The sequence below is a fragment of the Lipotes vexillifer genome, unplaced genomic scaffold (assembly GCF_000442215.2).
Source record: "Lipotes vexillifer unplaced genomic scaffold, Lipotes_vexillifer_v1.1 scaffold291, whole genome shotgun sequence".
NCBI classification, from domain to species: Eukaryota; Metazoa; Chordata; class Mammalia; order Artiodactyla; family Lipotidae; genus Lipotes; species Lipotes vexillifer.
Window position 1 is genome coordinate 1157360 of NW_006794559.1, and position 15421 is coordinate 1172780.

The 15421-nt window shown below is 43.8% G+C and overlaps 2 protein-coding genes across 2 annotated transcripts in view; one reads left to right on the plus strand and one right to left on the minus strand.

Moving 5' to 3' along the window:
• DOCK9 (dedicator of cytokinesis 9) overlaps window positions 1-15421 on the minus strand; it is a 176829-nt gene that overhangs the window by 61311 nt on the left and 100097 nt on the right. The window contains exons 28-33 of the mRNA XM_007467228.1: window positions 10908-11054; window positions 10619-10702; window positions 9723-9834; window positions 6402-6580; window positions 6046-6159; window positions 3728-3859 (exon numbers count right to left, since the gene is read on the minus strand). Of these exons, the coding sequence (XP_007467290.1) occupies window positions 3728-3859; window positions 6046-6159; window positions 6402-6580; window positions 9723-9834; window positions 10619-10702; window positions 10908-11054 (768 nt within the window). The remainder of the gene's footprint in view (window positions 1-3727; window positions 3860-6045; window positions 6160-6401; window positions 6581-9722; window positions 9835-10618; window positions 10703-10907; window positions 11055-15421) is intronic.
• On the plus strand, window positions 11765-14256 carry LOC103091247 (keratin-associated protein 3-1-like). The gene is given in 2 exon segments (XM_082931407.1): window positions 11765-11856; window positions 13992-14256. Coding segments are annotated over 2 exon segments (357 nt in total).

Here is a 15421-nt window from a genome sequence, read left to right on the forward strand (position 1 = left end):
GCATCGGCAGGCGGACTCTCAACCACTGCGCCACCAGGGAAGCCCAATACTGTGGAATTTTTAAAAGTAATAGATCGACTTCTTGCTTAGATAAGACTTAAATAAATCACATAATTAAAAATGATTCTTAGACTTGCACATTCTGGCTTGAACCAAAAGGCATGCCTCCGGCTGCGAGGCTGGGCTGGCCCTGCACACTGCGGAAGACTTTCGGTGCCACGCTGCAGCAAGCTGTAAGCACAGCCTCCCACCCCCAAGCTGCCTTCACCTGAGATGCCTTTCCTTGGCACCTCAGAACAGGCAGGCCCTTTTTAGGTTTCAGCCTGCAAATTAGCTGCCATGGACTGATACACCTCGAAGTTAATCCTCTCCCCGCCCCTAACACTCAGGTTTATCCACCACCATCTCTGAAACCAATTCAGTGTATTAAGTATATCAAGCAAAGAAGGGCAAGGGAATCTGAAAATGTAAGTGCAGGCAGGAACACGTAAACCACCGGCCAGGGGCTGTGCCTACCCAGAATAGGAACTGTGTGATTGACTGCCACAGGGTGCAGGTAAAAACCCTATGAAAAAGCCAGGGGCCTTTTTCTATACTCAGAGAGAAAAGAAACATGCACTGTGACCAAATTATAACTATCGTCTTCCTAATATAACCAGACTTCATACTTAGTGTAGAACACAGAACTCAGGAGAAAAAGGCTCTCAGTAAAGTAAAATTAGACATTAAATTCTCAAAGTTTTAGGCTCAGTTCCAGAACAAGAGTCCTAATCTAAGGCAAACAGATGTAAATGCAATAAATCAAAATCAACATGCTGGGGCTTCCCTGATGGTGCAGTGGTTGGGAGTCCGCCTGCCGATGCAGGGGACATGGGTTCGTGCCCCGGTATGGGAAGACCCCACATGCCGCGGAGCGGCTAGGCCCGTGAGCCACGGCCGCTGAGTCTGCACATCCGGAGCCTGTGCTCCGCAACAGGAGAGGCCACGACAGTGAGAGGCCCGCGTACCGCAAAAAATAAATAAATAAATAAATCAACATGCTTAGTAGAACTATGTTCCTGGTGTGTGTGTGTGTGTGTGTGTGTGTGTGTGTATTTAATATCCTGGCCCAGTGCATAACTTTTAAAAGAAATTTAGTTCAACTCTCTCCCCTTTGTATAGACAGCAAAATGAAATACACTGAGTAGGTAGGTAAAGGAACCCTGAGCCTAAGAATGTGCGCCTTGAGAATGTAATCTTTTTTAAAAAATTTTATTTATTTATTTTTGGCTGTGTTGGGTTTTTGCTGCTGTGCACGGGCCCCCTCCAGCTGAGGCAAGCGGGGGCCGCTCCTTGCCACGGTGCGCAGGCCTCTCATTGCAGTGGCCTCTCCTGCTGCGGAGCGTGGGCTCCAGGCATGCGGGCCTTAGTAGCTGCAGCACACGGGCTCAGCAGTTGTGGCTCATGGGCTCTAGAGCGCAGGCTCAGTAGTTGTGGCGCACGGGCTTAGTTGCTCCGCAGCATGTGGGATCTTCCTGGACCAGGGCTCGAACCCGTGTCCCCTGCATTGGCAGGCGGACTCCCAACCACTGTGCCACCAGGGAAGCCCCTAAAATGAATGTAATCTTAGAGTAGTTTTTATCCAGGCAATGAATCAGTTTCAGAAATTTTCATGCACCATGTTCCAAAGACATTAAAAACACTGCTGAGGGTACATTCTCAGTAAGTGTGGAAACAGAATTTCCTTAAGAGACGTAAGGAGAAAGTCAGCTCTTGAAGGATAAGCACTGGGACTAAAACTAACTAGAAATTCCTTGATGAATAAAAGAAGAATTGCTAAAGCTACCAGAAAACAACTAGTAAACCCAGTTCAAAGGTGGGGGCTGCTTTCCCGGAAGGCATTTCTAAAAGGAAACAAGGATTAAAGCGTTTAAAGATGGGGGCAACATAGATAAAAGCCTGAATATATACTAAGTCTATTGTGGTGAATTCCCATGAAAAGTGGATCCAGGTATTGAAATTCAAGGAAGAATGAAATGGGACAAAATTAGCCTTGAGAACTTTTTGTAACTTCACCATGAACACAGAGCAATCGAAGGCCATTTATGTCACTGAAGTTGTGCTAAAGACCCCCCCTTGGCTCATCTCTATGTTCTCAATGCATCCCAAACCCTAACAAGGTGAATGTGGAATTGGAGAATCAAGTCAGAGTCAAAACATCACCTCATTCTAGTTTCATCATTTCCACAGTCTTGAATCCTACAGAATACTGGTCAGAGAGAACAGAGAGTTAAGATTTAGGCTACTAAGAGTCTATCACAAAGCATGAATAACACTGAAGAACTGTGCTTGTTATAATGGCGGTCAAATAATAACACTGTTTACCTTGCCAAGCACTGCACACATTCAACTAGCTCTTCATCCCTCACCACGACTCTATTTTTGAGATGTGGACACAGGGTAAAGAGGAGAGACACCCTGCCCATGGCAATTGTAAATGGTGGAGTCTGGATCCAAAGCCACATCTGTCTGACTTTAAAAACAGTGCTGGGAACCGCTGCAGACAAAGCCCCTGAAAGGACCCCTTCCCCACTCCCAGAGAGCGGCTGGGCTTGTGGACAGAGTGAGGCAAAGGAGACAGAGCGAGGGCCCCATGAGAAAGGCAATGGAAATACCACGTGCCAGGCTCTGCGTTTTGTATGAATTAACCCATTTCATCTTTACAACGCCAAATGAGGTAAGTATAACTATGAAAAATACACAGAAACAGAAGTAAGATTAAAGACTGGTATGGGCATTATGGGATAAATCTGAGCACTGGTATGCAGTTTCCAATTTTACAGTCTGGCCAGTTTCATCACCTACATGAAATAACCACGTTAGCAACTAGAACACTACAAAAGCTAAGGACATAAACTCAGAATGAACCACAGTCCTGCAGATTAATTAGGTAAAAGGACTGCCCTTTATTCTGCCCTATGAGTTAGTTCCATTATTGGGTGGTCTAAGCATTAGCCGCAGCAGGATGCTTCATTTATTCAAACTGTGGTGTAAAAGAGAGGAAGAAATGAAGACAGCATAAGTCTGTGAGTGTCTGTGAAGATATATATATATATATATATATTTTTTTTTTTTACCATTATCTTTATGAAGGAGCTGGCACATGTGCTCAATCAGAGTATTAATAAATACATTTCTCAGACATTTTCTTATGGAAAAACTATGCAATTTGAATCTTGATTTATGCCATCTGTTTTCCTCCCCATGGGGGCTGCTCTAACATTATTTCAGATAGAAAAAATATTGCAGGAAAGAAGATTTTAGAAAAGTGATTTCAGGACTTCATTCTAGCCACAAACCAGTATCTCCATCAGCAATTAGTCTGTCACATCTCATCTAAATCGTTAACACTACAAATAAATCCTACCCACCACAAACACACTTGCAAAGATATTCTTTTCCTAAAAGCATAAACAATCTAGTTTGAAGATTTAAAATGAAAAATTAACACGCATTAAACAAAAAGCAAACAGGACAAATATGTGGTTAACTGTACTACATGTGTTATTCCTGAAATTTGAGATCTTTATTTCAGTGTAGAGTTAAGGGGTTTCATAGCTGAGGAGCAAAATCAGGAAAAGAATACTTGAAGTAGAAACTCAAGACTTCAAAGTTCTGATTTGAAAGCTAACAAATGACTGGATTAAAGACGCTTTCCGAATTAGACTGCAGAGAAGCAGGTCAGAGCCCGAGCATTACCAATGCCAGAGATGGCACCAAAGAGGTCCTTGTGCAGACTGGCATCCAGCGTGCTCCCAGACTTCTGCGGTGTCACTATCGGGTTCACGGCTGGCAAAGTAAGGGATTCCTCCTTCACAGTCTGTCAAGGAGGAGAGAGACAAGAAACAATTGAAGATGACTTTAAAGGATTCACCAACAGTTCTTGGAAGTGTGAGGGCGAGCATAAGAACAGGACAGAACAGCCTGGCATGTTAAACGTGCCTGAGTGGGAGGAGGACAGCGGGGGGTGGAGGTGGGGTGTGTGGGTCAGAGAAGCAGCAGGAGGAGGGAGCACGGGGCACGTCAGGTCTGGGGTGGGCGGAGAAACCTTGGCCCGTGAAGTCCTGTATTTCCCCAGGAGATCTAGCACCCTTCCCTTTCCAGAGCTCTGATGCCCAACATTTCTGTAGATTATTTCAGTATGTTTCTTCCTTCAGAAGAAGCCTCACGTGCTCTTTCTAACTGGACCATTGGTTTTTTTCTCTCACATCAGAAATCTTCCCAAATGAGCAATAGTGACCTCACAGTAGCAGCAGTGAAAATCTCTGCAAGGTGGGTGCTCCGTGTGAATTCTCAGTGGAGAAATTATGTTCACTATGAAGTTATGTCATAAAAGGGATTTTACTTTCATGAAAGCCAAAGCAAAAGCTGGTGTTCATTTGAAGCAGTACAGATAGGTAGCATTACGCCCTGAATTACTTATTCTGATTAGAAAAGCAGACAAATTTAGAGAATACACATGTGAAATACAATGTTGTAGAGGGTGAGATTAGTGTGGTGCGTTCCATGTAAGGACAGTGAACATTCACGCTCTTTGGAACTACAAAAATTATTCTATAAACACGGTTCATCTCAATGCACCATCACGTAGGAGATGTACAGAAAAGAGGACAAAGCACCACTGTTGGGGGAAAAGGGACAGAAATACACACAAGGGAGCTCCCCCGCTGTATGCCGTGATGACAAAGTGGCAAGATGAACAATGGAGCCGGTTCACAGGTCCAGAATAAACAGGAAAAGGGCACTGCTGAACTGCTAACACCTATCCAAATTAATGCCGGATTGTCTCCAACCAAAACGCTTTGAGATCATTTCTGGCGTCATCCTTCAGTCAACTTAATTTCCAGTATATCTTTAAATGACTGCATAAAGCTAAAGTAAATTAAGGTGGTCAGTTTGGGGAGGTGGGGTCATTCACCCTGGCCCCCTGACATCTAGTCTGATTATCTTTCTAACTTTACAGACACAGAGAAACTTCAGCCCAAAGAGGTGGCTTTTCCAAGACTGTGTATGTTACATCAGAACCGGGGCTAGCACTGAGCTCTTATAGCACCGAGGTTAGAACTATGCTTTTTTTTAAAAAACGAAATAAACTCCTTCCTCTATAACTTTTTGTTGGATACACAAAGAAGATCCTGAAATCTTACGAGAAAAACAAGCCATCAGGAAAGCACGGCTTTTTATAATGTTTTTTTTTTTTCTTTTCAGTTCGCGGGCCTCTCATTGTTGTGGCCTCACCCGCTGCGGAGCACAGGTTCCAGACGCACAGGCTCAGTGGCCATGGCTCACGGGCCCCGCCGCTCCGCGGCATGTGGGATCTTCCCGGACCGGGGCACGAAGCCATGTCCCCTGCATCGGCAGGTGGACTCCCAACCACTGCGCCACCAGGGAAGCCCTATGATGATTTTTAACAAGAGTTGAAGGTTTACTGATTGACTCCGTCTTAGCCAGAAATGCAACTTACCAAGACTACTGTAGATTATTATGGTTTTAGGGGCAAAAAAAGAGGAGACGTGTATAGTTGAATAGTGTCCCTCCAACTGCATATCCACCCTGAACCTCAGAATGTGACCTTATTTGGAAAGAGGGTCTTTGCAGATGTAATTAAGATGTAAGATAAGATGATGTCATCCTGGATTAGGGTGGGCCCTAAATCCAAGCACTGGTGTCCTTATAAGGACAGGACAGGACACCAGAGACACAGACACACACCAGGGATAACACCATGTGAAGACAGAGGCAGAGATTGGAGTGATACAGTTATAAGCTAGAAAAAGCAAGGATTTCGGGCAACCACCAGAAGCTAGCAGAAAGGCATAGAACCAGCTCTTCACCCAGAACCTCAAGAAGGAACCAACCCAGCTGACATCTTGATTTTGGACTTCTGGCTTTCTGACTGTGAGAGAATAAGTTTCTGTTGTTTTTGGCCACCCAGTTTGTAGTATTTTGTTAGGGCAGTCACAGGAAGCAAATACAGGCTGCGTCTATGTGAATGTGCTTACGTACACTGCCAGGGTTCACGGGGAAGGGAGACACATCTCTCACGTTGATCCGCTGGACATTCTCAATCAGCAGACCGAACAGAGGCAGGTAGAGAGTGGCTATCCTTGCTTGATGGCTCTGAAACAAAGGCGCAAAGTGTTAAGTTTATCCCGGACTCAGAATTTAATGATAGACTGAGCTAGCACTTGGCCATCTCCTGTATTTGGATCTTTCCTATAAAGATTGCTGTTAGATTTTATTGTATAAACAGAGGAAGTCTTAGTGCTGTTACCACTAATTTTCTAATTGCTTATTTCTTTATATTACTCAAAATGAAGGACACTTATCTATCATATTTCCTTCCATTAGAGAACACTCACCCTGGAAGCATATCTGTCATCAAAAGAATGCTTTATCAGCAGGTTCTTAAGCACACCGATGGCAATCAGACGGACCTCCCTGAACTCCTGGAGGGCGGTCCCCACCTCCCTCAGTAACAGTCCCACCAAGAAGTGGTTTCTGCAGAACTCATCTGTTAATGCGTAGTCAAGCTGGAGATCTGAAATGAGGATAGAAACCGCTTTAGTTAGAAAGGATGTAACACTCTTTGAATAAAATAAAAACCAAGCCCATCCTTTGCTTTCAGCCTCCCCTGTGTGTGTCATCAGGGGGTCACATCTGGCTTCCAAGGGGAAAGGGCTGATAACCTAAAATACTGCTCTGCACTCCAAAGTGAAAACAAAATTTAAATACAAATAAATGCACTGGATTTTGATTTTAAAAGGTATTACATCCTACATAATGATTAAGTTAGTGAATAGTTTTAGTACCAATTTTTAGAATACAGAACAGCATGTTACATTACAAATGTAATTTTGTTATTGATATGAAATTTAAAAATAAAATTGTAGTAACTGACAACATTACAGGGGAGTAATTTATGCATAAGAGACACATAATTAAAGAATAAATATAGATGGTCTATTAAAATGTTTTTCACTACATGAGTTCATTTAGCGATTTCCTGGTCATCAATGCCCATATACGCCCATTAAAACCCAACATGTTTAAAATGAACGAGTTACCATATTACCTATTATTTTGCTATCACTGAAGATCTTATTTGATTTAGAATTTTCTAATATATACTCTTAAAACTTCTTTACCTCAAAAAGCCAATAGAAAACTGATATAAATTAGAACTAAAATGGACAAAGCACCAAATCAAACTAGTAAGTCATCAGCAAGCTAAGTGACAAGACTGAAAGCTCTTCTGGAAAAGAGATAATAAGCAAACGTGAAACCTACTGAGGGAGGGTAAATAAAAGCAGCTAAACATCACACTCTAAAGCTGAAATACACCTATCCGGAAAGCTGTGGCTCGGATTTAAATTCTTATACTGAATCCACTGTTAGAGGAAAATCTATAGGCCTCTCCTTTAACTTTAATGCCATGTTAGTTGCTTCTAAACCTATTCAAAGTCTGACCCAAGTCCTATGAACTCTTTAGCAGAAGGAAGCGAAAGAGCGTTCATCTTTCCAGAATACTCATGTCCACTGTTTATGATTTTTAAGTCCAGTTCACTGAAAAGACAGTAAACTAAAGACAGCTCACAGCCTGAATTCACATGATCCCCGTAGAAGGAAAACTATTTACGGGTTTAACTGCACACGTGTGTGTGCGTGTGCGTGTGCGTGTGCAGAGGAGAGTGGAGGAGCAGGTGAGAAGGGCAAGAGGAAGGAGGATGCTGAAAAAACCCGGAACTTTACTCCTATCAGTGCAGTTACGGAAGTTATCTGTAGCTGACCCACCGCCTGCCTAGGGCAGCCCTTCTCGCTGCCGAATACCCCGACAGTCTACTAAGAGCCTGTGTGAGTCCGTGGGGTACCTGAAGGGTCTCCTCCTCACTCCTCACTTGGTTCTACAGGACAGACACCCGGGCCAGTGGGCAAGATGGACATTAGCACACGTTCACTGCCCAACCGCTGGGCAGAAAGAGCTATCCTCAGCACCCTGAAAGGTGAGGGGAAAACGGTCACGGTCTCCAGGGACAGGTGGGCTAGGAACTGAAGGTGGGGTGAAGGAGGGTCTGGGGTGCAGGGTAGGGAGCAATTCACTCCAGGCGGGGCGCTGGGAGAGGCGAGGGGGAGACCTGGCTGGGCCCACAGGGGAGGTGCCGAGTGACTGGCCAGGAGGAAGACGAGGATGCCCAGGGAGGTGCTGTGTGAGGCTGAGAAGTGCGGGGAGGGCCTGCCATGTGTGAGGAGCTGGGACCAGCAGGTGTGCCTGGCGCGTGGGGAGCAGTGCGGGGTGGGACAGGCGGGCAGGCTGTGGTTGGATGGGGGATGCTGACCAGCCCAGGAGCTCAACCCCTCACCTTCTTCAACTATCACCCCGAAGTTGCCTCCTCAGTGAGGCTCTGCCTGGCCACCCGACCTCATTGCCAGCCCATTTCCTATCCCTTTCCCGTGCTTTATTTCTCTCTCCTTAGCACTTATCACTCTCTCACGTTCTACACATTTCACACAGCTAAGACAGCAAGGGATTTCATCCTTGTTGTCCACGACTCTATCCCAAGGCTAGGTATAGTTGGTGCTGAGCAAATATTGGCTGAATGCATGACCGCCGACTTCAGGCCGCAGTCCCCCTTCTTGCTCTTTAAAAGGCAAGGTACTTATGTCTCTGAATGAATTCCTTTGTGAGTTTCTCTCTGAATTTCAGAGTCAGTTGATTTAGGTGTCATTAATAGTTTGGTGGCATCCTTCCACTTTTTCTCTCCTTTAGCATAAATAATCCTGAGCACATACAAGGTGCTAGATATTACTTGACAGACCCAAGAGACTAATTTGACTTACTCAGTGAAGACACAGAAATCTCTATGAGCTTAATTCTCTTCAAACTCAGAAAGGATACAGAACAGTTAATGAAGACTCAGCATGCAAACATAAAAAGCATGTGAAAAGCCATGTTGCTTGTGACATAGGCTACTGCTACTGCTATAAACAAGGACTATGAAAATGGTGGAATAATACATTTTTGAAATGAAGCAGAGCTTTTTGTTTATTTGCTTTACTCCTTAAAGAAACGTCCTAGAGGACCTACTGACCCCAGGAGCAAAAAACCAGATGACTCCTGGGGATGTTATGGCAATGTCTTAGCTACAGCGAGAACAAATTCACTGGTTTATCATCAGTTTTAAAACTGATCCAAGTATATGGCAAATGCCTACATGAATAGCACACGTAAGCATTTCAGCAATCACTTGCATTCTTTTTCTTTTAAAGGAGGAAGATGCAAGAAAGCAAGCGTCACACCCCACACCTACCTACAGGAGTGTCATTTGACTCCACAGCTGGTGAAAGAAAAGCTAATTCATAAGAAAAAAGAAAAGTGAAACAAATAAAAATAAACTACAGTAAATAAAATGGATTACTATTGTTTAAGCAATGGAACTTTTCAATGAAAAAGAGTCACACTGGCATGATCTGTAGTCTGGTAAATTTGCTAAAAAAAAGTAAGTTCCTACATAGCATTTTATCAATTTTTTTTAATGGAAATTTAACAAGAAAAAAAATCAATTCATCAATGAAAAGTATCAGATAATTTGAATGTCACGTGTGAGCTAATTCTCTTTTCTTATTAAAAATGAATGGCTCTCTTTCTGAAAAGACTATGATTAATATATTTAAAGATAAATTACCTTGATATCTTTGAATCCTGCCTTTTCCAAATGGCATTGGTAAATTCAATGGAATATAATGTTCATGATTGCACACCACACGGAGAAATTCAAATTTGTATTCAAAGAGGGTCTGCAGAAAAAATATGGTTAGTCATAAGTTAAATACCTCAGTGGATACTTCATACAGCCTCCTGAAAAACCTATTAGGAATCACACACTCGTCTTTAGCCTCTTCCCTGTCTTAGAGCTGCAGGCTCTAGGCTATTTTACAGATTTCAGAATGTCTGCAGGGATTTGTTTGAAAATTGGGAACACATTTCATTAAACAGTGTCCTCCACTGACTTTTAGGGCATTTATGATTTATGCTCCTCTTACTTCAATAAAGGATTTCAGGCAGCTTATAATTATAGACACAGGTTCAGTGCAATAAAAAAATGAGTAAGGCAGAGCTTTAAAATAGACACGCAAGGGAAGAGACAGATAATTCTAGCAGAGAAAGGCTACATGGTTATTTCTGTTACCTTGTTAAATAAACTATGATTTGCAACACATATACTTTTAGTTTTGCAGCTGAGAAGTCATTTAAGGTATTTATGAGAAAAATCAACAGGTATTTATGTTGCATGTGGAATTACTGTGTCCCTAATATCTCACACATTAATACAAGTACTAGTTAGTACTAGTTAGTATCTGCAAGAGAGGAGAATGAATAGTGCCTCTGGGACTGAAAGAAAATTCTGATGTGAACCAAGAGAAACAGGTGGGTATCCAGATGTCACTCAGAGAGACAAAAAGAACAGTGTTTAACACACACACACACACACACACACACACACACACACACACACACACGCGCGCGCGCACACACACACACACACACACACACACAGGTGCGCGCACGCACACAGGCTACCTTAGGATCTCCAGGAGCAAAGCAGCTGATGTAGTTGTTGATCTGCTTAAAGACAAAGCCCCTATCCATGAAGGTGAAACATCTCTGTGGAGGAAACAACCCACAAAGGTTAAGTATTTAGGCTTTTTTTGAAAGTTGGCTTCTAATCTGCATTTATTGTGAGTTAAGTTTATCCTTTGGCATAAAAACCTGCCATCAACGTTCACTAAGCATCTATATGTACGAGTCACTCTGCTAGAAAAGGCACATTAGGCACTTGGCAGACACCCTCTTCCCCGGAGGCCCCCACCTTGATGAACACAGCCAGGCTATGATTCGCATTCTTAGATGCCTCCGGGTTATCTCGAAACTTCTGAGTGATGTGTGGCATCAGCATATTCACAACAGTTTCCACTGCATGATGATAGGATGCAGGAAATCTCTGGTTTCGCAATAACTAAAAAGGATTTAGAGCAAACATTTATTATTTTTTAAGTTGCAACCTTCGAGGGGAAAGAAAAAACACCTCATCCCTGAGTTCATTTCAAAAGCCCAGGGCTCTCATCTTATTTATCTGAAATTCGATAAGATAAATTATTCTTTCTTCCCTCGAAGCACTGTATAAGTATTCTAACACTTTAAATACATGCTGCGGACCAGGTCTGGGATGTTAGACTTCAGTATGATAAAGACCACTGTGGAGGTATTTATAGAAATGTGGAGATGCACCTTCACTTCCAGAGATTCTGATCAGACCTGCATTTTGACTGCATTCTACTTTGATTCTAATGCCTGTATCTTCCAGAGATTTCTTTAGAAAACACTGGCTTAGGTTTAAGCCTCAAGTATTCAAACTGAACACACACAGAATGGTGACTGTATGTCACTAGTTGAAACTGCTTAGAAGTCCTCTTTAAATTGACTTTACATAATAATTTTTCCCCATCAGGAACGCTTGCTTACCTAAGAAATTACACACAGATCACTTAGCAATTAGCTACTACTTAACCATATATCTTCTATACACCAGGCACTGCACTAGATATTTTTATGTACTTTTTCGTTAAATTCGTAAACACCCTCATATTACAGAGGGTCAGAGAGGTTAGGTAAATGTGTCTTCACTCACACAGCTAACAATAACAAAGATTCAAAGCCAGATCTACAATGAGTTTAAAGCCTATGCTCTTTCTGCTCTGTGATGCTGCGCTGCCCCCTCTGGCCCCAGTGCATGGAACCATTTACCGAAGGCCTGGAATGTGAAGGGGGCTGGACTCGATGCTCCACGACACTTACCCGTGCATGCACATGATTCTAAGAGCACGTGATTCTAACAGCCACAACAGGGGGGTGTTTTCAGCCCCGCATTACAGATGAGATGAAGCTGAAGCTTGGAAGGACTCAATAAAAAATACTACCTGACCTTTAATATCTCTCCTTTCCTTCTCCCTTTTAGTGGCAGAACTCCTGGGTTTTACAGGGCACATGGCTGCCCAGCTAGAGACTGCATTTCCCAGCATAAGTTGTGGCAAGATAATGGCCATGTGACTAGTTCTGGCCAATGGGCTGTAAGAGGCTTGCCTTTCCCATAAAAGGAGCTGCTTGCCTACCAAGTCCTCCTCTTTGCCACTGCCTGGAATGTGGAGTGGTGGTGAGCCAGCTTCTCAACTATGCAGACGAGGGTGACACCTGGGCTGGATAGTTGGATAGGAGCTTGAGTCCCTGAATGACCCTGGGGGACAAGATCCCCACTGTCTGAGCTGCCTACTGGCTCATAATTTTCCAAAAGAGAGAAATGAACCTTCTGTCTTATTTTAGCCACTATTATTTTGGCCTCTTTTGGAGCAGCCAAACCAGTATCCTAATATCAAACAAATAGTATTTTGTAAAACTAGAACTGGAGCCTAGGTATTTATGCTATGAAAGCATGCATTATTTTATGCATTAAATACCAGAACCTACTATGAAATTTTGAAATGCCAGCTTTATAATAATCTCAGTTCTCAAACCAAAAACAAGACAATCTTAGTAAAGGTACATAAACTCAAGAATCCAGTGAGGGAAGGATCAAGTCATTAGAATTGGAAGTTTACCTACTTTCAAAAACAGAAGAGTAAAATTTTAAATTCCAAAAGGATTTTGTAACTCTATACCCTGAGGTGTCAGCCTCAACAGATGATCAGCTTCCAGGAACCCAGGCAAGGCCAACTCTAACCACCAGGCATGACCGCCAGCTACCTAAGCTGGCCATTCCTAAAAAAGAGGTCTCCCAAGAAAAGCCTACAGAATGGGGCTGAGTCACCAGCTGCTTAAACCATGAAAAGTGGAGGGGGAACTCTATAATGGAAGCATGGGGTGGACCGAATGGAACCTATTAGTCAATATTATTATAACTAGAAGTGGGACAACCGGACTCCTATGCCTTCTGACGTGATACGGTAGCACCAGCTAAGGTGTATCCTTGCCACAAAGAAAATCAAACCTGGATGGAATTAAGCCTCTAGATATCACTACACAAGGGTACAGGATACAGAGGGTACAGAGAATCATGTCACGTATCACTGCAAGGTTACAACTGGCCAAATCTAGAATATGGGAAATTCTGCAGGACAAATGGTCTACTTCCTTCAACAAATACACTGCATTAAAGAAACAAACAAATGGAGAGGAAACAGTGTGAGGATCCAAGAAACTTCAGAGACACATCACCCCAAAGCAGTGTGTGGACTATGTTTAGATCCTGATTCAGACCAACTGCAAAATGACATTTTTAAGACACCTGGGGGAAACGGAATACAGATGGGGTGTTGGATGATAATAAAGAAATATTTCTAACTTTATTGAGTGTCATATGGTGCAGTGGCTATTCTTTTTTAAGGCTTTATCCACTGGATATTATACACAAAAATTTTATAGATGAAATGATAAAATACTGGGGAACTGCTTTAAAAATACTCTAGGAAAAAAGAAGTATGAGGGTGGATACCTAAAGCAAGAATGGCAGAGTGCTGATAACTGTTGAAGCTGGGTGGGTGAGAGGCACATGAGATTCATTAAACTATTCCCTTTCTTTTTCTTTTTAAAAATTTCTGTAATAAAATTTTTTTAATGGTGAGATAAAGCTCTCCCTGTACTGACAAACAGCTATTGTCAAGAGTCCTCATTTGGCAACAAAGCAATGAGGTAAGACACACATCGCAGGGTAATAAAGACTGAGGTAATGAGATGATTTTATGGAGATTATCATAAACTGAGATGGAAGAACATGATCTAGGCTAATGAGCTGATACCTAGGGGAGTGAGTGTATAAGCGCTGGCTCAGGAGAGGACAGACACTAAGACAGCAGGAGACTTCTCAGCCAAACGAAACCTACCTCCTGACCACGTCCTGCAGCCGGATCTCCCCTTGGTAATGCTGCAGCGTCCGCAGTGGCCTGGCCACCACCACCTATGCCTCCAACAAGGGCTGCCGGTGCTCGGTCTGCCTGCCCAGCACCTGCCCACACGTGATCCGCCTCCTCCAGCCCGCCTGCTGCGCCCCATGCCCCCCGCCCTGCTGTCAGCCCGACACCTTCATGCCCTCCTGCTAGCTGCTCAGCTCCTGCCACCTGACCCCTAGCCTGAGTGGGATCTCCCTGATGACCCACACTCAGCCTTGAAGCGAAGGGCCCTGTGGGCCCTGCTGCTGACAGCCACGTCTCCACAGACGCCAGCGAGGGGCTATACCATGTCCTGCATCATCTGGGTGCCGCATCCACTGCCGCCCAAGTCGCTGCCCACTGCGCAAGGACATCCAAAAGCCTTCACGCGTTCAGCGCTTTGCTCCTTGCTGCGTTGTCCTCTCCTGGGTGTAGAGACCTCTCTTCTACAGGCCATTTCACTGCTCAGTGTTACGGTAAATAAGACTACTAGTTAATAAACTTGATTTTCCTGGCTTAGCAAACGACAGTAACAACAGAAAAGTAATGGGGTAGACAAGAAATTTGCCAATGACATTTCCAGCAGTCTCAAGTTACTCCCTCTCACTGGAATCCCTACATCACTTCTTCTCTCTTTTGTCCTGCAAGTTCTTTCCTTCTCCTGTGTCCTCGTTTTCATCTGCAAAACTCGGTCTTCTCTCTAACCTTTCTGTGTTTATTTCTCTCTGCACCCTGCTGGTGCCATATCCTTACAGGGAAAAGGCGTCCCCTCCACTTCGTGCCGGCTCCACGTGGACGTGGGGGTGACCCATTCAGATCAGGAGGACGAGCAGGTAGACAAAGGAGGGAAATGGAAGGAGCCTGGGCCTCTGTAACTTTGTGGAATGGAACCCGCATACTACCCTGGACTTTGAGGTGAGAAGAAATAAACTTCTTTTCTTCTTTGTCAATATTACTTTAGATCTCTGTCACAGCAGCTGAACCCATAGCTCTAAAGCATAAGATCTCCCAAGAAAACTGATCAACTCCACCTTCCCTGGTAAACCATGCCCCGATTCTCTCTTTGGGAAGCTCCATTCCACTGTACGCTCACACTTAATATCCAGGTGGCCTTTTATCCCCCATTCAATCTGACTTTACTATGTTCTAAGTCAGATCTATTGAGGTTTAATTTACATACACTAAAATTCACCCTTTTAAGGTACACAGTTGGGTTCACCTGGACAAATGAATACAGCTGTGTAACCACCACCACAGCCAAGATACAGTCCATTTCTATCACCCAAAGAACTTCCTCTTGGGCTTCCCTGGTGGCGCAGTGGTTGAGAGTCCGCCTGCCGATGCAGGGGACACGGGTTCGTGCCCCGGTCCGGGAAGATCCCACGTGCCGTGGAGCAGCTGGGCC